This window comes from Brachionichthys hirsutus, chromosome 16, assembly GCF_040956055.1.
Source record: "Brachionichthys hirsutus isolate HB-005 chromosome 16, CSIRO-AGI_Bhir_v1, whole genome shotgun sequence".
Lineage (NCBI taxonomy): Eukaryota > Metazoa > Chordata > Actinopteri > Lophiiformes > Brachionichthyidae > Brachionichthys > Brachionichthys hirsutus.
Window position 1 is genome coordinate 11,631,456 of NC_090912.1, and position 26,562 is coordinate 11,658,017.

Genomic DNA, 26,562 nt, shown 5'->3' on the forward strand with positions numbered 1-26,562 from the left:
AAGACGAGGACGAGGCAGCAGCGAACCGAAATGGCGGCACTCTCAGAAAGAATGGAGGTAATGAGTTATATTACCGGGTATTCTGTGTCCTCTGTTATCGCGCTGCGACGCTCCTTGCGGGTTTAAAGCGTGTTTATATCAGAGTCCGGATTCACGGAGAAGGTACAGAATGTGTCCATTTCAGCGTGACGGGCTCATCGTGTCCCGCAGCCGCTCATTCATTCAGGCTCGTGTGAGCCGGGGCGAAACGCGGTCCGAAGCTCTCCGTGTTTAACGTGGAAGTAACGTCGATGGCCGTCGCTTCAATTTGGAGCGATTTGGGGCTTCGGTTGATGAAGTTCATGCGGAAGCTGTTCGGCTGTGAGAAGATTGAAAAGCCGCATGGGGACTAGCCCAGGAGCTAGCGGCGCTAAGCTAGCGGTGCTGAGCTAGCATCCCGAGCTAGCGGTGCTAACCTTGCGGCGCTGAGCTAGCATCCCGAGCTAGCGGTGCTAACCTTGCGGTGCTGAGCTAGCATCCCGAGCTAGCGGTGCTAACCTTGCGGCGCTGAGCTAGCCTCCCGAGCTAGCGGTGCTGAGCTAGCATCCCGAGCTAGCGGTGCTAACCTTGCGGCGCTGAGCTAGCCTCCCAAGCTAGCGGTGCTAACCTTGCGGCGCTGAGCTAGCCTCCCGGGCTAGCGGTGCTAACCTTGCGGCGCTGAGCTAGCTTCCCCGTTAATCTGCCGGGTTTCTATGGCAGCCGGCATCCATCCGACATCACCACTTCTTAGAGAGGGAACTACATGTTTACGACATTTTCTGTTTCGGCAGTAGACCTCCAAGTCACGCGTGCTGCTTTGTGCTCCCCTGATCCCGCTCACGCATCACTCGTCCCCGGGTGGTCGGAGGCTTCTTTGTTAGTGGACTGATTGATAAGCTAGCTCGTCCGGTACACTGCAGCGAATTTTTAATGCGTCTATTTAAGCACATCTATCGGTTTTGAGTCGATCCAAAATATTTCTATTGCTGGTAAAGTAAGTAGAGTTTTGTTCCGGGGGGGGGGGGGGGGGGTCTGGGGCCACCCAAAAGAGCGACGCTACGAAGCTACTCGCCGGTTGTGATCCGTACCTCCTTATAGATTGTATTAACTGTTTAGGTTTCTCAGGCAGAGAGCTCAGCCAAGCCTGCAGCTGAAGACATGACTTCAAAGGACTACTACTTCGATTCGTACGCCCACTTCGGCATCCATGAGGTAATTGAATTCGCGATTAACCGCAGAGCTTTAATGGTGAAACTCGAGGATCTGACCCTTCTGGCGTCGCCGCTTCCTGCTCGCTCTCCCCGTAGGAGATGCTGAAGGACGAGGTTCGCACTCTGACCTATCGCAACTCCATGTTCCACAACAAACACCTGTTCAAGGACAAGGTGGTGCTGGACGTCGGCAGCGGGACGGGCATCCTCTGCATGTTCGCTGCCAAAGCGGGGGCAAAGAAGGTCATCGGGGTGCGTGCCCAGTGCCGGCGCGCGGCCGCTGAGCGCCTGTTCTTGACCGTGACGGCCCGCTTTGTTTCTCCTTCTCCCCGAATAGATAGAGTGCAGCAGCATCTCGGACTACGCTGTAAAGATCGTCAAGGCCAACAAGTTGGACGAAGGTGGGTCGATGCGATCCGATCGCGGTGGTGCGGGGTTCCGGAACGCGCCGGACTGAGCGAGCTTCTTGTGTCTCCAGTTGTGACCATCATCAAAGGGAAGGTGGAGGAGGTGGAGCTGCCTGTGGAGGGAGTGGACATCATCATCTCCGAGTGGATGGGCTACTGCCTCTTCTACGAGTCCATGCTCAACACGGTCATCTACGCGAGAGACAAGTGGCTGGTGCGTGTGTGTGTGCGTGCGTGCGTGTGTGCGTTGTTTCTTACCACCTTCAGAGGGCTGAGAGCGAGGGAGTCGCGTCCGCACGACCAAATCGTCCCCGTAAGAGAAGCAGCAGATGAGCCTGACCAGAGGAGGAGTTAGGAAGAGGACTTGTCTGGAGGAATAGTTATAATGTACAAAACGAGTTCCTTAAAACGCTCAAAATGCCTCAGAAGTCGGGCCGAGGTGAGCCGACCAAAGGCGGAGTCTACCTGAGCTGGTTCGGTTTGGGTCGACGTGGGCGGAGTCTACCTGAGTAGGTTCGGTTTGGGTCGACATGGGCGGAGTCTACCCGAGTAGGTTCGGTTTGGGTCGACGTGGGCGGAGTCTACCCGAGTAGGTTCGGTTTGGGTTGACGTGGGCGGAGTCTACCTGAGCTGGTTCAGTTTGAGTCGACGTGGGCGGAGTCTACCCGAGTAGGTTCAGTTTGAGTCGACGTGGGCGGAGTCTACTTGAGTAGGTTCGGTTTGGGTCGACGTGGGCGGAGTCTACTTGAGTAGGTTCGGTTTGGGTCGACATGGGCGGAGTCTACTTGAGTAGGTTCGGTTTGAGTCGACGTGGGCGGAGTCTACTTGAGTAGGTTCGGTTTGAGTCGACGTGGGCGGAGTCTACTTGAGTAGGTTCGGTTTGGGTCGACGTGGGCGGAGTCTACTTGAGTAGGTTCGGTTTGGGTCGACGTGGGCGGAGTCTACCTGAGCTGGTTCGGTTTGGGTCGACGTGCCAGAACAAAACGCTCCTGATTGGGCGCTTCGTATGTGGGTTTTTATCGCGTTTATTCTTTTGAGCTTTTAGTTGTGGATCCAAACGAAGGCAGCAGGAAGACGCCTGGAAACGAGAAGAGGAGAGTAGAGAGAACTGCTGAGTGATGGCGTCCGTGTGTCGGCGCTCGCTGCGCCGTGCGGCACGGCGAAATGGGCAATTTCAACTTTTGTTACGGAACCGGAGCTAAAGGGAGGAAACGTGCAGGAGGACAGTTACCCGGTCGTTTAATGGAGGACTCCCCCCTTTAAGAGGAATAGCCCCTCCCCTTCCTCCTGCCCCCCCCCCTCCCTCCGGACACCGCAGCCTAAACGGTGTAAATGATACAGAACTGTGTTAAATTAACTTTTATTATGCTTTTGTTTTTCGTATTATTTACACCTTTATGTGTTTTCTGTTTAGATACACGTAGTTACACATTAATATAACTGTCGGCATGGAAACGGACATTAATCTGCTGCGTAGGAACGGATTCATCCAGTTTACATTATTTCTGAAGGGAAATAGAGTTTCGGTTTTGGAACAGTATTGTGGAACGCATTATGTTGGAGAACCGCGGTTCCGCCGTCTGAGGTGCAGCAGAAGTTCCCGACCGGACCATGTAGAAATGGTCCAAACTGGGCCTCGCACCGCTGGTCCGATTGTTCCCAGGCTACAACAAGCAAAACCGCAAACGCCATCGTATCGCTGGTCGTTTCAGTTCAGTTAAAAACGAGTCTCCCTTCAGAGAGTTAAAGCTGTACAACACACCGTTTCTCCTCTCTGGGACAGACAGTCGATGTTTCTGCAGTAAAAGACGAATCGCGCTGACTTCAGAGTATGTAACGTTGCCGTGGAGACCAAAGAAATGTCTCAGCACTTCCCCCGCCACCAGATTGCACCTGTTTTTGACTTCCCCTTCTATTCCCCATTGTCTCACGGGGATGGTCTATAAACGCCGGTTTCCTTTCCCCTTTGACAGAAGCCGGATGGACTCATTTTCCCCGACAGGGCGACCCTTTACGTGACTGCCATTGAAGACAGGCAGTACAAGGACTACAAAATCCACTGTGAGTAGCCTCTGAGCCCGCTTGTGCGCTTCGCTGAGGTCCAGCCGGTCACCGTCGTGTGCTCCTCGGCCAGGGTGGGAGAACGTCTACGGCTTCGACATGTCCTGCATCAAGGAGGTGGCCATAAAGGAGCCCCTGGTCGACGTGGTGGATCCCAAGCAGCTGGTCAGCAGCGCCTGCCTGATCAAGGTCAGTGGATGCAGGTTGTTGGGTTCAGTCCCCAAAGAGGCGAATCCTCTATCCTGGATTATTTGATGCCTTTAAACTTGTTTTAGCTCGTTAAGATAAGGGGACCTATTATAGAAACTCACTTTCCCACGTCTCTACACCGTTATGGTGACTGTGGTTCCTTAGCAACTGAGTCGAGGTCACTGTCAGGAATGCGTGAAGCGTTTAAGTACGGAGAACTAGACCAGTGGAACCATGTTGATCGATTAATGGGTTGAATGAGTAATATTTATGAGTAATATTTGTTTGTTGTATAAATGGTGCTGCGACGTTTCTTCAAATTTTCTGACTGAAGTTATTCTCCCAAAGCCAGAGTGAAGGCCCCGCCCTGGAACATGAATGAATGAAATGCTTTTAACACTGCCTAATTCTAAATCGTTCAGTGGCAGCGGTTTGTGCTTATTTTGCACTATTTTTCAAGACCCTCAGAATATTCTGCAGATACCGAACCTACCAGAACAATCTGTTTAAAACGGAGCCCAAAGGTTATTGGCGTAGTGCGGGTTCCACGTTCCCAGACCCCCTGCCCCGTGGAGGCACAGTTAAAAATAAATATAAATGGGGCGTAAAATATATCCATAAACAAATACTCGAGCGACTCTAATCCTAATCCAACCACAGGGCCCGCACGCCCGAGCAGATTACGTAGCCCTGAAGTGGTCTGCTCCGATAGACTCGTGTGAAGTTGGCTGCCGATCAATGATCAAGGCTTCGGGCGGTTCGGAGAGGCGGCCGTCGTGAGGGTGAAGCGGTCCGGCTGGAACCCGCGGCTGTGTCTTCATGCCCTTTGACCTGCCGGAGCCTCTGAATTGATCCGTTTCTGGTCTGCTCTCGTCTCGTTGCTCCTTCAGGAGGTGGATATTTACACGGTGAAGTTGGAGGACCTCTCCTTCACCTCGCCGTTCTGCCTGCAGGTGAAGAGGAACGACTACATCCACGCCTTGGTCACTTACTTCAACATCGAGTTCACTCGCTGCCACAAGAGGACCGGCTTCTCAACCAGTCAGTTTCCTTTCAAACGAGCACCGAGTGTGTGTGTGTGTGGGGGGGGGGGGGGCATCCTGTCTGTGTATCTCCGCTACGTCCCCTCTCGTTGCCTTTCTTGCGCTCCTGATGGAAACGGGAACGAGCATAAAGCTTCCTTCCTTCCGGGGCGCCGAGCTTAACGTCTCCTGAATCGAATGTGGCAAAGGAAACTGTAATTTCAGTCCAGGTTCTCGTTAGAACTGGGGGGGGGGTGATTTAGAACGCTGATTCTTGATAGATCTCACTGTCCTGAGCTTAAATGGTCTCGGGCTGAGTGGTTCTGCCAGACGACTGCACCCTGACCCCGGTTGTCCTGTCACCAGGTCCAGAGTCCCCCTACACCCACTGGAAGCAAACCGTCTTCTACCTGGACGACTATCTGACCGTCAAGACTGGGGAGGAGATCTTCGGCACCATCAGCATGAAGCCGAACGTCAAGAACAACGTGAGCAGGCCCCGCCGGCCGACGGCGCCGTCCCTTGGTTCGAGCGGCGGTGATTCTGACTGTGTGTTCTTCTGGGTTGCAGAGAGACCTGGACTTCACCGTAGACATTGACTTTAAAGGTCAGCTGTGTGAGGTGTCGAAGACGTCCGAGTACAGGATGCGCTAAGATCCGCCCTGCCTCGGTCTGGCTGTAGAAGAGGACCGGATTTGTCTGAGTCTGTACAATAGTTCCCCCGGCAACCAGATTTTAAGAGTCCTGTTGTTCCCCTTCTTTTTCTGATGTTGACAGTATTTAAAACATCCCGCCTGTCTTTTGGTTTCGGGTTATGTCTTTTTGCATGTGTGAGACGGCCCCGTGTGTCCGTGGTACTACTGTTCAGTCGGTTGCTCTCATCCCGCCGGCCTGCTTGTAGTTCTGTTGCGACGCTACGTAACCAGGAGCCGTGTGAAAACGCAACCCGAGCAGTTGTGTGTGTAAACGGGTTCTGTGTCGCTGTAGCGTGCAGAAGTACGAGCCGGGACGGCCGGCCTGCCGGAGGTGTCTTTCAAAGCGGCGACGAGTCTCGGCTGTTCAATAAATGTAACGCTCCTAGAAGCGGCTGGCTTGGACGCCGAGCTGAGCCGTGTCTGTGGGCGTGTGTTCCAGTCCCGTGTATTACAGACGTGTTAACGTTCTACTAAACGTACTGGTGTAACCACACGGATGATTCGTGTTGGCCGTGCCACCAACATCTCTAGTAATGGTTCCGTTGTGGGACACTAGTAGACGCCATTGTTCACCGAGTTGACCTTGTATTACTTTGAAAGTGTGGTCACTAAACATTGATGTAAACGCCATGGATTTGGGAGCGCCGGGCCGCACCAACGCAGGCGCCGCCCGTCGAGACGGTGACGCCTGCACAGGAAGCGGCGCTCCGTGGGCGTTGCAGCCTTGATGCGCCGACCTTGGTTTCATTTAGACTCCGTTACTGTTGGAGCAGAGACCAAATGTTCTGTTGGCTTTGATGCGCTGAGGTTGGCTTTGATGCGCTGGGGTTGTTGGCGTCTGAGCGGTAGTACTTCCATTTGAACTGACTGACCACACATTGAATTTTTGTATTTGGTTTCCTATTAGCTGCTTTATTTTTAATAAAACAAATAAAACTTTGCTTTTGGTGCGTTTCTGAGTTTCTAATGTCTCCGAGAAGGCCTTGGGCGACACCTGAAAGTCTGAACAGGATTCGGACCCGGTACCTACTTGCAGTGGGGCAACGGCGCTGACCGCTACGCCAGCTTGCCACAAGCAATCCGTTGAAGTATGAGCCGGCGAGAGGAGGCCTCCGCCGTGCAGCTCACTAACTCACCTTTCTGTAAAACACGCCCACATGACTTGGTCGGCCAATCATGGCGCTACGCGTACATGAGCACGTGTTTGCTTCCTCGGACAAAAAAAAGTCGTGAAAAATGACCGTTCTCATGACTGGCGTGTGTAGCCGTGACGACCGGTGGTTCTCCTGCAGCTGGATCGAGCTGCAGGAGAACACGACCGGTAGAATCCAGTTAAAAAGTGAAATGAATCCGTCATCTATGCAGAAGTAACGAACTAAAGCGTTTAGCTAGCGTCGGGAGAAAGTTCTCGGTACAGTTCTGTGTTTTATTAGCGTCGGTTAATTCACCGTCTGATTTAATGTGGTTAACCGAATATTTACGTCTGTTACACACTAACTCACCGATCCATCGGTGTTTATATAGATAAAGGCTGCGGCTAGCTCGAGGCTAGCGTTAGCCTCCCACATCACTAAACATTTGTTAACTTTTAGTTTGACTCGCTTGTCACCCACGAATAACAACTGATTAAAACGTAGCGTTTAATCAATCTATTTAGAACCCGATTGATTGTTCGACCATAGAATAAACTATAGAGATATATTTAATAAGTCCTACCAACATTTTCTTCGGTAAACTACTGCTAGATCCCGTAAGGGGTCACCACAGCAAATCAATGTTCTCCACCTCACCCTGTCCTTTGCATCGTCCTCCCCAACACCAGCCACTCTCATGTCCTCCCTCACTACGTCCATGTCTCTTCTCCTGGGTCGTCCTCTAGTCCTGTTCCCTGGCAGTTCCATCCTCAGCATCCTTCTACCGATATAGTCCCTGTCTCTCCTCTGGACATGTCCAAACCATCAAAGTCTGGTCTCTCTGACCTCGTCTCCAAAACGTCTAACCTTCACTGTCCCTCTTATTGTCTCATTTCTAATCCTGTCCAACCTGGTCACTCCCAAGGAGAACCTCAGCACCTTCATCTCCTCCCCTTCTAGCTCCGCCTCCCATGATGGACTGTCTCTAAGCCGTCCATCATGTCTGTCCTCACCACTGTCTCCAAGCCGTCCATCATGGCTGTCCTCACCACTGTCTCTAAGCCGTCCATCATGTCTGTCCTCACCACTGTCTCTAAGCCGTCCATCATGTCTGTCCTCACCACTGTCTCTAAGCCGTCCATCATGGCTGTCCTCACCACTGTCTCTAAGCCGTCCATCATGGCTGTCCTCACCACTGTCTCTAAGCCGTCCATCATGTCTGTCCTCACCGCTGTCTCTAAGCCGTCCATCATGGCTGTCCTCACCACTGTCTCCAAGCCGTCCATCATGGCTGTCCTCACCACTGTCTCTAAACCGTCCATCATGGCTGTCCTCACCACTGTCTCTAAGCCGTCCATCATGGCTGTCCTCACCACTGTCTCTAAGCCGTCCATCATGGCTGTCCTCACCACTGTCTCTAAGCCGTCCATCATGGCTGTCCTCACCACTGTCTCTGAGCCGTCCATCATGGCTGTCCTCACCACTGTCTCTAAGCCGTCCATCATGGCTGTCCTCACCACTGTCTCTAAGCCGTCCGTCATGGCTGTCCTCACCACTGTCTCTAAGCCGTCCGTCATGGCTGTCCTCACCACTGTCTTGTAGACCTTTCCCTTCGTCCTCGCTGACTCTCCTATCACAGAGCTCATTCCCCTTTAATTGGATCTACACCGTCTCCATGGTGATCTGGATTATCAAAAGGTTCTAAATTGGACCCCTTCATGCAGGTTTTACAAGATGAGATTTTTTTTAAAAGTCTCCATTATAAGTAAGTGGGAAAATCTTGTTTTGTTTTGTCCGGACAGGTTCGGAACGTTCGTAAGTAAATATAAGTTGGGCAAATGGTAAATCTCTCTCTCTAATATTAAATGCACCACGGTCGGTCGAGACGTGCATCACACTTTGATGTTTTGTGCTGCGTGGACCTTTTTCACAGCGTTTGCAGAGATGTGTTCTACCTTTTTGATTTTGTGACTTTGAAGGTTTTCCAGAGAGTAAAAAAAGACCTCTTGCGCCCCCTGTTGGCCATCTAAAGAGTGTCGCTTCCTGCCCAGGAACAAACAAGTGCCTCCATCTTGAGTGTTAATCCTTTGATAAAGTGATCTGCCAATGCTTTTTTTTTTTAAAGAAACAGTCCACTCCGGCTCCGGCTCCGGTTCCGGCTCCGGTTCCGGTTCCTCGCTGGCGCTGCCATTACGTCCGGCTGCTCTGAGGAAATTTGAGTAAGTTGCAGGATGATAAAAGATAAACTGCAGTATCGATCTTTCTAATTTGAAATTTTTGCAGTATCGATCCGATACCAATACTCATCTCGGTATTGATATTTGGATCGATAAAGAACCCCCCCCCCCCCCCCCCCCTCCTGAATTGCCTCGTCTCAGCCTCATATTAATTAGCTGCAGGAGCATACTGATAACCCACAGAAGAATGGTGACACTCGGGCGCTTTCACACTGCACCAAGAGGACTCGGTTCCTTTAGGAGCAAATTCTTGCATTCATAATTAGTTGAAAGGTCTGCTTTCACACTGATTTCATCCAATCATCAAGCCCCAGAGACACTGATGGGCGGGACAAAGCCCAGCATTGATCCAATGACCGTCCAGTTTCTACGCTCACGCTGGACTGTGTTAAAGCGCCGTGGAGCTGCGGGGAGAAGTCGTGTCAGTTACCGGTGATCAGTAGCTGGTTCTGAACAAAAGATGAAAGTATTATAACGCATATTTAGTTAATGAAATGTACACACAGCGGTACATATTTCGGTAACTGAGCTTCCCCTGCAGAGCAGCTTGGAGTACTCGCTGTACTTCCTCTTCCGGAGACGCACCGCGTAGCGTCACTACGGACAGCTGATCCTGCGTTTGCTCCGGTGAGCTTTCACACTGCTGACGGAACGGAGCAGGGTTCTCTTGCAAGCGAACCGAGACCCTCGTTTTCAGACAGACTTTTTTAATGCTCTCCAGAGTCCGGATGAGCTTTCACACCAGCCCAAACGGAGCGGATTATCTGAAGAAAGGAACTCTGGTCCATTTAAAGGGGAGCAAACAGCGGCAGTGTGAAAGCACCCTAAAACACTGGAGAACGTGTTTTCACTGAAGCATTGACGGCGCCGTTTGAGTTTATTAGCTTAGCTGCATTAAACTATCCTGTTAAAAACTCTACAGCTACCTCTCCTCGACACTTCCTCCACAGGCGTCTCGTCCGGGCCAACTGCCTTCCCGTTCTTCATCCTCTTCATTGCTCTTCTCTTGCTGCTGGCTGCTGATGCACCCGTCTTCCTCCTCTTCTTCATCTTTGTCTTCGACCCACAGTAATCCAACTTCCAGCGTTAGCGGTGTTGCTAACCCACGGGACGCTGCTGGCGGTCGTTGTTAACCCGGGCCTCGACCGATCCCATATTTTTTGAGGCACCATTTTATGCCGAATTCCATTCCGGAGAGACCGGCAATGCTACATTAGCTTCTGCTAACCGCACTACCAGCACTACCATGAGGCTGCATCCCTTTAAACACAAACATAAATATGAGGAAGACAAATGTAATTTACTCACAAAATAAAGACCTTGGTTGCTGCATTCATTCAGCTATTAGTTTCTGTTTAGTCAACTAAATAATGTATCATTTATTTACCCTGGAGCGCGTTCTTGTTTTCTGTTAACTTGATGATAAATTAGGATTAATCAATAGAACCCTGCTCAAGCACCTTAAAGATACCCAAATACACTTCATACATTCATTGTTCAGAATAGCTATAATATCAGATTCTGTTAAATGAATTACCCAGTGCCATAACACACACACACACACACACACACACACACACACACACCTACACACACACACACACCTACACACACACACACACACACACACACACACACACACACACACACCTACACACACACACCTACACACACACACACACACACACCTACACACACACACACACACACGCACACACACCTACACACACACACCTACACACACACACACACACACACACCTACACACACACACACGCACACACACCTACACACACACACACACACACACACACGCACACACCTACACACACACCTACACACACACCTACATGCACACACACACCTACACACACACACCCACCTACACACACACACACACACACCTACACACACACACACACACCTACACACACACACACACCTACACACACACACCTACACACACACACACACCCCTACACACACACACCCACCTACACACACACACACACACACACACACACACACACCTACACACACACACACACACACACCTACACACACACACACACACACCTACACACACACACACACCCACACACACCTACACACACACACACACACACACACACCTACACACACACACACACACACGCACACACACACAGGCTCTGGTCTCTTCCTCAGCAACCACAGTTACTAAGAGACGGATGGCAGCGTTTCCATGGCATCAGCTCGAGTGGCTGAGTCATCTTCACGGCAGTGCACGCTCACATATGAGTGCACGTATGTGTTTGTTTCATCATCGCTGGTGTCGATTCATTCTCTTCCCCTGGTTTTAAATAGTGAGTGTCTTTAACCCTCCTTTGATGTGAAGTAGTGAACTGCTTTCCTTAAATTCACGGAATCCTGAGGGTTCTGTTTTAATGCAGACGTGACTCAAGACTTGTCTTTTCTTACTTCATGTGACACAAATGTAACTTTTATATTTATTTACAAAATAACATTTTTGACAACCTCTAGAGCAGGGGTTCTCAAAACATTTTCACCAGCAAACAGCTTTCACATGATGCCATACTGGCGGATATGAAGACAACCGATCCGGGTGAGGATGACGAGGAGCACGAGTTTCTCTGAGAGGGTTTGTGCTTCCTGGTGGACCGGTCTCACCGGGAAGCTGAGGATCATCTCCTGGTGGACCGGCCTCACCAGGAAGCTGAGGATCATCTCCTGGTGGACTGGCCTCACCAGGAAGCTGAGGATCATCTCCTGGTGGACCGGCCTCACCAGGAAGCTGAGGATCATCTCCTGGTGGACCGGTCTCACCGGGAAGCTGAGGATCATCTCCTGGTGGACCGGCCTCACCAGGAAGCTGAGGATCATCTCCTGGTGGACTGGCCTCACCAGGAAGCTGAGGACCATCTCCTGGTGGACTGGCCTCGCCAGGAAGCTGAGGATCATCTCCTGGTGGACTGGCCTCGCCAGGAAGCTGAGGATCATCTCCTGGTGGACCGGCCTCACCAGGAAGCTGAGGACCATCTCCTGGTGGCTGCACGAGGCCTGCCGTTGTGAAGCTGGTTAGATATGCTGCCAGATCCAAATCTAAACTGTGGTTACGTCAAATTAGAATATTACAGAAATTTAATTCAGGGACAGGAAGTGGATTTTAACAAGATGTTTTGCTAACAACAACTTTCCCAGCTGCACAAGACAGGACCCCCCCCCCCCCCCCCAGGTTGGCATCCTGTCTTCTTATCACAAGTTGCACAGAGTCTCCTTCACATGATGGTCACAAGTTTTAAGCTGACAAGAAAAAATTAACAAAGATTCAAAATTAAACAACACGATAATAATTCCAGCCAAAACAAACGGGTACAGGAATCGGGACGACACAGAAGCAACGAGAGACTGCAAGCCAGAGTGACGGCATCAACTGAGGGAAGGAACGGGACCGTTTACCCTGAAAATAACCGCAACCTCCTCCGGGCCGGGTCAGTTACCATGGTGACCTAGCCGAGGCAAAAGACTCCGCCTAACTCGCTGACCCATACGGTCGACTTTGCAGCATGTGTGCACGTCGGTTGAGCGGGTCGCCCAGGGACCGACATGTCAGCGGTTCGACTCCCGGGTGTCCACGTGTCCTTGGGCAAGACGCCGAACTTAGCCGCCGGCTGGCATGGCAACCATCATCGCACCTTGGAGCTGCAGTAGGGCTGTGTTTCTGCTAAGTGTACTGTATATGCTGTGTGTTATTAGTAAATACACACGGTAGTGCGTTGTATACAGCCCCCCCCCCCCTATTGCAGACAGTCCTCCTCTGTTTCCACTGGGAGGCCTTGCATTATTAACGCTCTTTATGGGCCGTGGTGTCTGTTTCTGGCTTTTTAATCTTGACTGTGCTTCTGTTTATTTACTTTGTTTCAGTATGTGTGTGTGTGTGTGTGTGTGTGCGTGTGTGCTTGTGTTCTCTGTGCATGATCATGCATGGTCCATGGCTGTATTCCATGCATCGGTGGGTGCAACTCTTTCTGCCAATGGGAGGTGGGAGACTGAACAGGAGGGCAGGACTCCATAAATAGAAAGCTCTCCAGCTCCCAGCCTCTTCTGAGAGAGAGAAACACACACACACACACACACACACACAAAGATAGATATAAGAGGAGGAGAGACAGTGAGCAATGACATCACTTCCTGATATAGGAGATGTCCATAAAAGGACAAATCTAAAGGAGTTTATGGAAAGATCACAAAATATTTATTTCAATTTAAGTTAGTTATTTCGCATTGCGGGGCCACCACTCACATACACACACACTCACACACACACACTCACACACATACACACTCACACACACACTCACACACTACGGGCAATTTGGGGAACTCTGCACAGATAGGACTTGAACCCGGTACTTTCCTTGCTGCGAGGCGACAGCGCTAGCCGCTCCGCCGCCGTGGCGCCAGAGAGGAAAGACGCCACTTGTGACCGTGTTTATGCGTTTGTGTCTTTCCATGCGGAGGAAACTGGATCTTTGGATCCTGGAGGAAACGCCTTCTTTTTTTCAGAAATGGCTTTCTGCATAGCCGATAGGTGAAGAGGGAAAATGTGGAATTTGTGTCCCTATTCTTAAAAAAATCAAAGAAATGGGGCTGGATTTGTACAATGGAATTACAGTGTAGGTTGAAGATGGCAGGATGGCGCTGAATGCAGCGCTGAAGTCCACAAACAGGATCCTGCCGTAGGTTCCTGGGGAGTCCAGACCAGGACAAAGTGGAGGGTCCAGATTGACTGTGTCAATCCGCCCCCCCCCCCCCCCTGCAGCGGGTCCAGGAGGGGGGCGGTGAGGGTCTACAGATGTCAGCGCCGCCGGTCTGTAGTCATTCAGTCCTGTGATCCTTGACTTCTTGGGGACAGGGACAATGGTGGAGGACTTGAAGCAGGCTGACACCATGTCCACCCATCTGTCCATCTGTCCATCTGTCCATCTGTCCATCCGTTTAGTAGCGGAGACGACCTCAATCGTCTCGTCTACAGCCGATTATGTGCCTTGTAGCTGGAGCGTGTTGCTGGAGCCTATCACAGTTGACTACCGGAAAGAGGCGGGGTACACCCTGGACATGTCGCCAGCACATCGCGGGGCTACACAGAGTCTAACAGAGTCTAGGAATTGAACCCTGAACCGTCTTGCTGTGAGGGGACAGCGCTAACCACTATGCCACCGTGCCCCTCTGGTGTCTGTGTATCCATTCTAAATAGACGAATCACAGGCATGCAGAAAGTAGAGCCAGAAAGAGAGCGGCGGCCGGCACGGACACCGTTGCTCCCAAAACGCCGTCACAAAGTCGCCCCCTGACTCTAGAGGGCAGTCATGTGTCGACCTCGTGTTGAGTGGAGCGGTTCGATGTGCCGTTTCCATGGCGAAGATAGTTGCTGATGCTTGTTAGATAAATCTGCTCCCGCGTTTATCATGAATTCTGCTCAATGCTAAATGCTAAATGCTAAAACTAGCACCATCAGCCTCTGGGCCTTTACCCTGCAGCTAACTGCCATCAGCTCAGATGCATTGGCTCTCAGCAGGCGAGGATGTTTCCTACTTTGACTACTAACATTAGAACCACCTACCTCCTGCAGCCAGCTGGCTCTGGATCAAGCCCAACGGACTCTCCTTCACAGCTCTGCATGCAACCTGTTCAATCCCGATCAAAATCAGCAGAACTCACTCGAGAGAACTCACAAGGCTGTCGTCGATGAATGGACGGTGTTATTTTACAGGTGTTTACATGGAACGCTAATGAATATCTAACATAGTTCCCGGGTCACCAGTGTGGTGACGAGTCCTTACAACCAATCATAAATACAATGCAGCAAATATACCAGCGGATATCTGCGTATTGGCTCTACTTATATTGAATATAAGAAAAACTTCTGCAGCGACTCATCCTCTTCTGGCTCCATAGACCCCTTCCATTTTGGACGAGCTCACTAGAACCCATGACCCAAAGGTTCTGACACTGGGCTGTATGTGGGGATGCTTCTGATGAAGAACCCGACCAGAGAACAGCTCAGAACCCAGATTCTGGTTTGTCTGGTGGGAAGAAGATATATATATATATATACATGCAGTATATATATACACACACAGACAAACCAATACCACAAAGAACGAGTTCATAAGTCTACCAGGGGTGCCATACAAGTAAACATTTGAATCAGAATCAGACTCAGAATCAGTTTATTCTCAGTGAGGGTTCAGACTAGGAATGTTTCTCTGTGAAGTCGTGCTACATCTAACAGTAATGACAAAATACTAAAAACATACAAGTACACATACAAGTACACATCACAAAACAGCAGGATCAGGAGTGGATACACAGATGTGTATTAGCAGCATTAAAACTAGCGTAAAGTTACCGGTAGTAAAATGTTCATGAGTCCGGGACAGAATTATTAAGTGTTCATGAGTCTTACAGCCGAGGGGAAGAAGCTGTTCTTGTGGCGGGAGGTTCTGGTCCGGATGGACCGTAGCCTCCTGCCTGAGGGGAGAGGGTCAAAGAGTCCATGTCCAGGGTGAGAAGGGTCGGCTGTGATCCGACCTGCACGCCTCCGAGTCCTGGAGACATACAGGTCCTGGAGCGATGGCAGCTTGCAGCCGATCACCTTCTCCGCAGCACGTATGATGCGCTGCAGTCTGTGTCTGTCCCTGGTGGTGGCGCTAGCGTACCACACGGTGATGGAGGAGGTGAGGACGTCACATTCTTGTCACATTATCTAATGAAGGGAGGTTTGGTGGGTTTCTGTAGACCCCCCCCCCCCCCCCCCCCCCTTTGAAACCGTGCACCACTCCCACAACACTATAAGTAATTGTGATCCCAGCAACATCCAAGATATTCCCTGAAAAGAAAATTAGCGCCATCCTATGGCCGGGAGAAGAATTACATGGTTGGGTACAGCTGACTGTAAAAACAACAGGTTTTATTTTTTTATTTTTTACAGTGTAGCGTTATCTCAGACACTTTCCAAAGTCAATCGGTCCAGACCTCCTCTTTGCCCCTCCGACGCCCTGCAGCCCCCCCAGAGGCGGCGATGATGAAGACGCACTCGCTCAGGTAACTTTGCAAGCTGCGGGTCACGATGCGCGTGTCCTCGGAACAATCACGCACTGCTGCCGTTACGTAAGACGCAGACAGAGCGGCTCTGTGCACGTCGACGCTCCAGCTGCCCCATCCTATCGCTTTAAATGAGCCCGAGCTGCTCGCGCTGCGTGCGTGTGTGTGTGTGTGCGCGCGCGCGTGTGTGTGGAGAGGACAGCGAGGGCCGCTCTGTTGTGGAGGAGGACCAGCAGAGACGTCATTTAGCGCATGTTGGAGCGGTTCGGCAGCACCGCTCCTCGCCTGGCCCGCCGAGCCGAAGCCCGGGCGGTTGTGTTCGCGTCTGCGGCTCGATGGGCGCATCTCTCCGGTAGGACGCAGCGGGCAGGGCTGCCTTCTCATTAGTATTTATCGCTCCGGCTCTGCGCCGCAACGTTGGGAGAAACGTCAGAGAGGCAGCCGCGCCGATCATGGATTAATGCCCGAGTGAGCGTTCACCGAGAGGTAAGGGATGCTGGATGAGGGGGGGGGGCGCGGAGGATGTGCGCGCGCGGGGCCGCGCGGGGCCGTGCGGGGTGTTGGGCTGGGGCGGCAGCATCTCCACTGCGGCTCCTCCGCTCCGTCGAGGCGCAGGAGGCGCAGGAGGCGCATGGCGCGGGCTGCTCCGGCTCTTTGTGCACTTGGTGCGGCCATTGGGAGTCGGAGCTGATCAGCTGCATCGCGCTGCGTATTAACAACCACAATGACGTCAGCATTTGATCGGTGACGCAAGCCCCGTGGTTGTTTTTAATGTGGGTTGTGCTGGTCGCATCTCCAGCGCGATGCTCCTTCTGATTGCTCCATGTGATGAAGATGATGATCTGGAATGTTACATTTGATGGCGATGAAGATCCCCGATGAGCATCGAGGTCGGAAAGCAACGACCGGTTTTCGGGATCGTCTTCTCGAGTCAGAGACCTGAGACTTTGAGACACTCGGCATGCATTTGTCTGACTCAGCAATGGAGATGGTGGAGCGAGGGCTCCGCTTCCCATGATGCATTTCGGTGGTGGTGTCTATTATTAGATTGCGTGCTGTAAATGATGTCCCCTCCTTTAAGTTGGTTGCTCTTCTGACAATCGTCGTTCTTTTCTCATCAAATGTCTTCATTCCCAAAACGGAGAAAAATACGCAAACGCAGCCTGAAGAAGGAAAGTTCTAAAAGCCCCGGACGAGCGGCGAAAGCATCTGGAGCATCTGTGGGCAACCGGCCAATCAGTGTCATTTATGCCTGATGCTGAGACACTCTGAACTTTTCTGAACGCAGAAAGGGAGACGCAGGTTTATTATAACGGAGGGAAATGTTTGGGCCTCCACAAACAAGCAGGGCCAATGAAGAACGTAGCGCAGATACTGCTCTAGTGCACGGTTACCTATTCTAAACAAATAAGATAAGATAAGCAGCTTTATTTGTCATCATACAATACAATGAATACCATAAATAAACAATGGCTGGTAAGTAATACAATAATACAACAACAAACGCAGTAAGAAAATATGAGAGGTAGAGGGTTGGGAGCAGCAGGTAGAGCCAGCGGCGTCCGGCTCTAGCGTGACGTCTAACCCAGCGGCGTCCGGCTCTAGCGTGACGTCTAACCCAGCGGCGTCCGGCTCTGGCGTGACGTCTAACCCAGCGGCGTCCGGCTCTAGCGTGACGTCTAACCCAGCGGCGTCCGGCTCTAGCGTGACGTCTAACCCAGCGGCGTCCGGCTCTAGGGTGACGTCTAACCCAGCGGCGTCCGGCCCTCGGGTGACGTCTAACCCAGCGGCGTCCGGCCCTCGGGTGACGTCTAACCCAGCGGCGTCCGGCCCTCGGGTGACGTCTAACCCAGCGGCGTCCGGCCCTCGGGTGACGTCTAACCCAGCGGCGTCCGGCTCTAGCGTGACGTCTAACCCAGCGGCGTCCGGCCCTCGGGTGACGTCTAACCCAGCGGCGTCCGGCTCTAGGGTGACGTCTAACCCAGCGGCGTCCGGCCCTCGGATGACGTCTAACCCAGCGGCGTCCGGCCCTCGGGTGACGTCTAACCCAGCGGCGTCCGGCTCTAGCGTGACGTCTAACCCAGCGGCGTCCGGCCCTCGGGTGACGTCTAACCCAGCGGCGTCCGGCCCTCGGGTGACGTCTAACCCAGCGGCGTCCGGCCCTCGGGTGACGTCTAACCCAGCGGCGTCCGGCTCTAGCGTGACGTCTAACCCAGCGGCGTCCGGCCCTCGGGTGACGTCTAACCCAGCGGCGTCCGGCCCTCGGGTGACGTCTAACCCAGTGGCGTCCGGCCCTCGGGTGACGTCTAACCCAGCGGCGTCCGGCTCTAGCGTGACGTCTAACCCAGCGGCGTCCGGCCCTCGGGTGACGTCTAACCCAGCGGCGTCCGGCCCTCGGGTGACGTCTAACCCAGCGGCGTCCGGCCCTCGGGTGACGTCTAACCCAGCGGCGTCCGGCCCTCGGGTGACGTCTAACCCAGCGGCGTCCGGCCCTCGGGTGACGTCTAACCCAGCGGCGTCCGGCTCTAGGGTGACGTCTAACCCAGCGGCGTCCGGCTCTAGGGTGACGTCTACCTCGTCCTCATTGACACCATAGACCTATAGAGTTTATTTTTGATCCTCAGAGAAATGTGGAATAAAGTCCAAATACGAGACGATTCCGGTTTTCAAGGGATGTTTGACGACCCTCGCCGGACTGAAGATGCGTCGGTCCCACCTTGACGAGGTCGTGTGAGTGGGCGACAGTCCCGACCACCCCGTGAAGGAGGTCTTTAGTATGTCTGAAACCAGAGGATGAAACATGAATCATTAATATTTAGAGAAAGTACAGAACACACACACACACAAGTGGGCGATGGCTGTTTGAGTGGAAACATTTCTCCCGCTGAGCCCGCGTCCATCAACAGACTCCTCCTCAGACGCGGAGTCAGTGTTTAAGGCTCGCTGCTTTTCCCACATCCGGTCAGGAGAGAACGTCGTTCCCTCTCTGCTTGGTCCTCTCAAAGCCCAACGGTCAAGTGTGGCCTTTTCAATGTGTTGCTTCTTAAGGGGGGGGGGGGGGCGATGATTGCATCCACTCTCTATATTGGTATCATGTATTTTAGCTGGGCTGAGCATGTGCCACTGGTCAGTTGTCCTGCATTAAGGTTGCTCCAACGCCATGTTTAGACACTGCGACCATGAGATGTGGCTCTTTAGCAGGGTCAGAACCAAAATCAGAACTTAGTCTTTACTTTCAAAATTGTAAATGACGATCCTGGACGAAGGCCAGAGACACTTATGGCCCATTTACTAAAGTAAAACTAGAAAGACAATCAGAGACTGCAGACTCCGCCTCCAATAGACTATTGGATCTTGTGAGACAGTAAACAGGGCTTCCGGATCAGAGGGGCCAAACCTGCTCTAGCTTGCTGCTCCGGAATGTACTACAAGACTCCTTCTGGACTCTTTTTCCCATCATGCCATTCGTGTCCCTCCCTCTTAAAGTGGCAGTTTACAGTACAGGCACGATTCCAGATGTAAAAATAATTCTAGAATCTGGATCCAGCTCCGGATCAATGCCATTCTCGGGGAGGACCGAGCCACGGACAGAACCTTGCTTGTAAAAAATTCAAGTCGATTGTGTTACTAGTTTTTGAGTTATGCGCTCGGACAGACATACAAACAAATGGACCCAATTGCAATACCAGCGTCTCCTCTTCGGCGAGGGTAATAAAGTAAAATAGCAAAGTAATTAAATGCTCAGAATGCAACTGGGGCTGAGGACAATGACGAGAGCCTCTTGAATACACAGACAGCAAACTATGGTCAGAACAAGAGAACAAAGCGATGTTGGATTGTGTGTTTTTGTTGTGTGGATTGTCTGAATCTTATTCTGTGGTGTGATTGAGAAACGTTTACCACCATTGTTGACCTGGCTTTTCATGTTCTGTGTGTGGATCAGTGTGGACAGGGATCATTTCTGTACCGGTGTTAAGCGCAGCAAGTTTTGAAAGTGCAACCTAATAATACTAATAATTAAAAAAAGAGATTTGGAATGAGAAAAGCCGTCGATGTGTGTGAAGCGGCTTCAAAGGTGCGAAAACAAGGACATACAGTATCCCGTCGCGTGAGAAGGAGCTCAAGTGGATCCTTAAATCTAAACGGAATAGTATTTACTGCATGTTTTGCTTGACGGAGATTCTGTTAAATTCTGACACTGACGAAGACGACTGTATTGGTTTTAGTGCGCAGGAGGAAGATGAAGGTAGCGATCAGTGACTTTACTGCTGGTATTTGCCTTTCTGTCTCTAAGCCGTCCATCATGGCTGTCCTCACCACTGTCTCTAAGCCGTCCATCATGGCTGTCCTCACCACTGTCTCTAAGCCGTCCATCATGGCTGTCCTCACCACTGTCTCTAAGCCGTCCATCATGCTGTCCTCACCACTGTCTCTAAGCCGTCCATCATGGCTGTCCTCACCACTGTCTCTAAGCCGTCCATCATGGCTGTCCTCACCACTGTCTCTAAGCCGTCCATCATGTCTGTCCTCACCACTGTCTCTAAGCCGTCCATCATGGCTGTCCTCACCACTGTCTCTCAGCCGTCCATCATGGCTGTCCTCACCACTGTCTCTAAGCCGTCCATCATGGCTGTCCTCACCACTGTCTTGTAGACCTGTCCCTTCGTCCTATCACAGAGCACACCTGATACTTTCCTCCCCCCGTTCCAGCCTGCCTGCACACGATTCTTCACCTCCTTTCCACATTCTCTCCATCACTCTGCTCTGTTGACCCGAGGTACCTGAAGTCCTCTCCCTTCTTTACGTCTATTCCTTGTAGCTTCACTGTCCCCCCTGGGACCTTCTCTACTCTCTCTCTCTCTGTCTGTGATAAATATGAACATGCTACATGAATACAAAATTAATATTTGTTCTTTCCCCAGGTTCCAAATGTTGAACATGTCCACCCCAAGTGAGCTGAAGTCTCCCTGCGTGACTCGCAATGGAATGGTTAAGCTGCCCCCCAGCCAGCCCAATGGTCTGGGCAGTGCAAGCATCACCAAGGGGACCCCAGCTGCCAAGAACCGCCTGTGCCAGTCCTCCTCGGTACCCTCCATCCTGCCACCTCCACCTTCATCCCTTTCCTACCACCATCACCACCACCTGGATGGCCCAGGCATGCACAATTCAGCGGTGTCTCTCCTGGGCCCTGACCTGGACCCTGGAATGCCTCTTATGGCCTTGAAGCCATCCCTTCGCCAGCTTCCCCCTCTCACTCCGCCCAAACCCATTCTGCTGGAGCGCCAGCTTGTCCTGGATGAGAAGCTACTCAACCGATTGCTCTGGTACTTTACCACAGCTGAGAAATGTGTTTTGGCACAGGTGTGCAAGACATGGCGCAAGGTGCTGTACCAGCCAAAGTTCTGGGACGGTGTGACACCCATCTTACATGCTAAGGAGTTGTATACGCTCCTTCCCAGTGGGGAGAAGGAATTTGTCAGCCTGCGAGCCTTTGCCCTGCGCGGTTTCCAATCGTTCTGCTTAGTAGGGGTGTCAGACCTGGACATTTGTGAATTCATCGACAACTACCCTCTGTCCAAGAAAGGAGTACGCTCGGTCAGCCTCAAGAGATCCACCATCACAGATGCCGGTTTGGAGGTAAGGTTCTTTCTGACAGTTTTCTCCGTTAGGGACGACACAATGATTGAGTTCAATTCAATTCAGTTTTATTTCTATAGCGCCAGATCACAACAGGAAGTCATCTCAAGGCACTTTACAGGATTAGCAGGGAAAGACGGAACCCAACTTGACCCACAAGAGCAAGCACTTTGGAGACGGAGCCAAGGAAAAACTTCCCTTTAACAGGCAGAAACCTTGGACAGAACCTAGGTTCATGGTGGACAGCCATCTCTCAGACCAGCTGGGTTGATAGAGAGAGTGTGAGAGAGATAGAGAGAGAGAGAGAGAATGGCGGGTCGGAGGAGAGACAAAAACAAGGAGATGGATAGGGAAGTGATAGAGAGACAGAGCAGGAGCAGACAAAAACAAGATGTATAGGATAAGACTAGAAATGCTAATGCTAGCGACGTGGACATCAGTGTTGAGGGACACAGGTCCAGGTTCTGCAGCACCACGGACAGAAGCACCTGAAAGAGAAAGAGGGACAAACAGAGGGAGAGAGAGAACAAGACTACGGGGAAGAGAGAGAGATTACTCACATATATTTATAACATGAATAATCAGATGAAGAGGGAGGAGCTCAGTGTGTCATGATGTTAAGCCACCAATGCTGCCTAATGACAGCATATTGATTATACTGATTACTGCATCGATTAGTTATAAGCTTTGTTAAAAAGGAAAGTCTTTAATCTACTCTTGAACATAGAGATGGTGTCTGTCTCAGGAACCAATCAGGGAGCTGATTCCACAATAAAGGAGCTTGATAACTGAAAGCTCCGCCCCCCTGTCTGCTCTTGGAATTTTTTCGAACCACGAGCAGGCCAGCATTTTGGGACCGCAGGGTTCTAGTGGGGCAATACGGGATAATCATCTCTGTAAGGTAAGGAGGGGCCTGGCTGGTGAGGGCTTTAAAAGTGAGTAGAAGGATTTTATATTCAATCCGTTCCCTAACAGGAAGCCAATGCAGAGACGCCAGAACAGGGGAAATGTGTTCTCTCAGTCTGGTTCCTGTCAGAACACGAGCTGCTGCATTCTGGATTAGCTGGAGATGTTTAATAGACCTTTTTTGGCAGCTGGACAGTAAGGAGTTGCAGTATTCCAGTCTGGAAGTCACAAAAGCATGGACAATTTTTTTCTGCATCTTTTCGGGTTAGTACAGGCATGGGCAAACCCAGGCCCGGGGGCCATATGCGGCCCGTTGGTCTTTTTAATCCGGCCCGCCAAACTTGTCCAAATTATATTATTAAATAAAATTTTATTATAATTAAACCTCATTCATTTGACCTTTTCCCTGTAATGCTACCTGTAAAAGGCCAAATCCTTTAATGCAATAGCTTTCATGTGTCATTTATATTAGCTCACACAAATACTCCATCCATCTGTTCTTGGTCCGGCCCCTCTGTCAAATTTTAGAACCTATTGTGGCCCGCGAGTCAAAAAGTTTGCCCACCCCTGGGTTAGTAGGTGTCTGACCTTTGAAATATTGTGAAGGTGAAAGAACGCAGTCCTTGAAATATGCTTTATCTGGGACTGAAAGGACAGGTCCTGATCAAAGATTACCCCCAGATTCTTGGCAGTGGTGCTGGTGGACACTGAGGGAAGTGCACAAAGGACTAGTTCAACTACAACACTAGAACAAACATTTCTGAGATGCTTTGGCCCCAGAGACCAGAACCTCAGTTTTATTTCGATTTAATAACAGGAAGTTCTCGGTCATCCAGGAGTTAATGTCCTTAAGGCATGTCTGAAGTCTAACCAACTGATTGACTTTGTCTGGCTGAACTGACAGGTATAATTGTGTATCATCTGCATAGCTATTAAAGGTCATTGGTGACTTTAACTAATGCTGTCTCTGTGCTATGATGAGCTCTGAAACCCGACTGGAAAACCTCAAATAACTTATTGTCGTGTAAGAATTCACACAGCTGACTGGAAACTGCTTTCTCTAAACGCTTTGACAGGAATGGAAGGTTTGAAATTGGCCGATAGTTAGCCAAGACATCAGGATCCAATGTTGGTTTTTTGAGAAGCGGTTTAATGACTGCTGTTTTAAAATACTTGGGTACATAGCCTGTGAGTAAGGATAGATTAATTATATTTAGCAAAGCGATTGAGGGGAAGGCTTCTTTAAGTCGCTTAGTTGGGACCGGGTCTAAGAGACAAGTGCACGGTTTAGATGAGGCAATAGCCACACTTAGTTGCTGCAAGTCAATGGGATGCTGTATGAACGTTATTTATGACCCGCTATGTTCGTATCATCCCTCCTTAATATCATCCGTCCTGTTTGTTCTAATCATACATCGCTATAACAGTTTAACATCCATGTAGCAGAGCTCCGCTCGCTGCCTTCTGTATGTGCACAAAGGACAGGACTACATTGAAGCCAGTAAGCTTTAGACTGGGGGCGGGGGGGCACACCTGTTGTGTGTGTTTGCTACGGTGGCAAAAACATAATACACAATTCCGGGATACAATCATATCAGTAGAACTTGAATTGAACAAATAGCATTAAAAAAAAAAAGCATGTCCAAAGTATGACTTTTTTCAGTACATATTGTCCCAACGCATGACAAATGTAGTTACACTGCAGAATATTTATCTACAGAACAGGTCCCCGTAAAAATAGCCATAATATCTGAGCGTGTAAAAATAATTCCGTGTCTGCGCTCTCTTCACCGTCACGTCCCGTTCCCGGCTGGCCTGGGAACGCGGAAAAGCTGGAACAAGCGGCCGGGGAGAGAGAAGTCTGGGCTTCCCTGCTTAGGCTGCTGCCCCCCCGACCCGACCCCGGATAAGCGGTTCAAGATGGATGATTCAAAGCATTTTTATTCTGTTATGAGATTACTGCCGTCATCGCACCGTGTGTGTGTGTAGAGACACTCTCCCCCTGATTGCTCTCCACACGTCCAGCTCTCCCTCTGTCTCCTGCATGAGTCGAAGTAGAAGCGTAGAGTAGATAAAGTTTACTTTATGTGGTAATGTTCCGGCGAAAATTGCCAAAACATTTTTTGTGTGTGCTAAAAACGTCCCTCACGGTTACCATGGTAGCGTGCAGGGCGCGCGTGTTCGCTATGAACGTACTTTTGCTTCCAGGTTTAGAGCGTTTCTGACAGAGTGGCTTGATAGAGAAATGAGGGACGCTGTCCTGCAGCATCTGTTTGAGACAGAAATGAGAGACGCTGTCCTGCAGCATCTGTTTGAGACAGAAATGAGGGACGCTGTCCTGCAGCATCTGTTTGAGACAGAAATGAGGGACGCTGTCCTGCAGCGTCTGTTTGAGACAGAAATGAGGGACGCTGTCCTGCAGCATCTGTTTGAGACAGAAATGAGGGACGCTGTCCTGCAGCATCTGTTTGAGACAGAAATGAGGGACGCTGTCCTGCAGCATCTGTTTGAGACAGAAATGAGGGACGCTGTCCTGCAGCGTCTGTTTGAGACAGAAATGAGGGACGCTGTCCTGCAGCATCTGTTTGAGACAGAAATGAGGGACGCTGTCCTGCAGCATCTGTTTGAGACAGAAATGAGGGACGCTGTCCTGCAGCATCTGTTTCAGACAGAAATGAGGGACGCTGTCCTGCAGCGTCTGTGTGAGACAGAAATAAGGGACGCTGTCCTGCAGCATCTGTTTGAGACAGAAATGAGGGACGCTGTCCTGCAGCATCTGTTTGAGACAGGAATGAGGGACGCTGTCCTGCAGCATCTGTTTGAGACAGAAATGAGGGACGCTGTCCTGCAGCATCTGTTTGAGACAGAAATGAGGGACGCTGTCCTGCAGCATCTGTTTGAGACAGAAATGAGGGACGCTGTCCTGCAGCATCTGTTTGAGACAGAAATGAGGGACGCTGTCCTGCAGCATCTGTTTGCTATTTTGACCAAATACTGGCTCAGATATTTCATACACGCGCCTGAGAACTGTGTTAACTTGTGGAAAAAGGGTAGAATATGTCTCCTTTAAATGAAGGTGTTTTAAATAAAACGTGGCATCTTCTTTCAAATGTATTAGCACCTTTTTTATTTGTGGTGTGCATTTTATGTTTGTGTGGAACTATTATGTATATATTTGTACATTCACACGCTCACTCACCCCATAACCCTAAACGACATTTATGCGTTTGCTCAAACCGCCGTTGCAGACTGGAGTTCCTCTCTGTCACCACATCTCGCCGTATAACGCCGCTAAACCGGAGACTTCCTGTTGCAGGTCATGTTGGAGCAGATGCAAGGCGTGATGCACCTTGAGCTGTCGGGCTGCAACGACTTCACAGAAGCCGGGCTGTGGTCCAGCCTGAACGCTCGGCTAACGTCGCTCAGCGTCAGCGATTGCATCAACGTGGCAGACGATGCCATCGCTGCGATCTCGCAGCTCCTGCCCAACCTATCAGAGCTGAGCCTGCAGGCCTACCACGTCACTGACACGGCCATGGCCTATTTCACAGCGAAGCAGGTAGGACGGGAAAACGAGAGGAACCGCTTTACTGTCTTGAAACCCCATTCTCATCTCGAGTATTGCTTTAGCTTGCCACACATCATTTTTGATCTAAGTGATGGTAAAAACAACACGGAGCACATTTCCACTTGTTCCTGCCCGTGCTCTTCGGTTTCTCTGGAGAGCTGGAGCGGTACTCGGTAAAGATGCAGCAGTCTGAGCGGCTTCCAGCTGCAGGTCTGAGAAGATCTACACGCCTCAGCTGCCACATTCTGTCACATGGCTCGAGTTCAGAAGGGTTTTATTTTCATGTCTTTGAAGTGATTCTTGGATTACCATACAGATGCAGATTAAAATCATTTGTCCCAACCTCATCACAGAGGATAATTTGGCTAACG

At 50.8% G+C, this 26,562-nt stretch overlaps 2 protein-coding genes across 3 annotated transcripts in view; both read left to right on the forward strand.

Moving 5' to 3' along the window:
• prmt1 (protein arginine methyltransferase 1) lies at nucleotides 1-6,543 on the forward strand. Of its 2 annotated transcripts, none has more exons than XM_068749593.1 (10): nucleotides 1-57; nucleotides 1,144-1,230; nucleotides 1,326-1,481; nucleotides 1,567-1,630; nucleotides 1,708-1,850; nucleotides 3,610-3,697; nucleotides 3,771-3,886; nucleotides 4,777-4,927; nucleotides 5,275-5,396; nucleotides 5,479-6,543. In XM_068749593.1, exons 1-10 carry the CDS (start codon nucleotides 31-33, stop codon nucleotides 5,560-5,562), a joined length of 1,038 nt encoding a protein of 345 aa, XP_068605694.1. In that variant the 5' UTR covers nucleotides 1-30; the 3' UTR covers nucleotides 5,563-6,543. The 2 variants fall into 2 exon arrangements, with proteins under 2 accessions (XP_068605694.1, XP_068605692.1); XM_068749591.1 differs by having other exon boundaries at nucleotides 6-57; nucleotides 1,135-1,230.
• Nucleotides 6,544-15,989: 9,446 nt separating this feature from the next.
• fbxl16 (F-box and leucine-rich repeat protein 16) overlaps nucleotides 15,990-26,562 on the forward strand; it is a 17,290-nt gene continuing 6,717 nt past the window's right edge. The window contains exons 1-3 of the mRNA XM_068750386.1: nucleotides 15,990-16,080; nucleotides 21,003-21,717; nucleotides 25,940-26,182. Of these exons, the coding sequence (XP_068606487.1) occupies nucleotides 16,058-16,080; nucleotides 21,003-21,717; nucleotides 25,940-26,182 (981 nt within the window). The 5' untranslated portion in view covers nucleotides 15,990-16,057. The remainder of the gene's footprint in view (nucleotides 16,081-21,002; nucleotides 21,718-25,939; nucleotides 26,183-26,562) is intronic.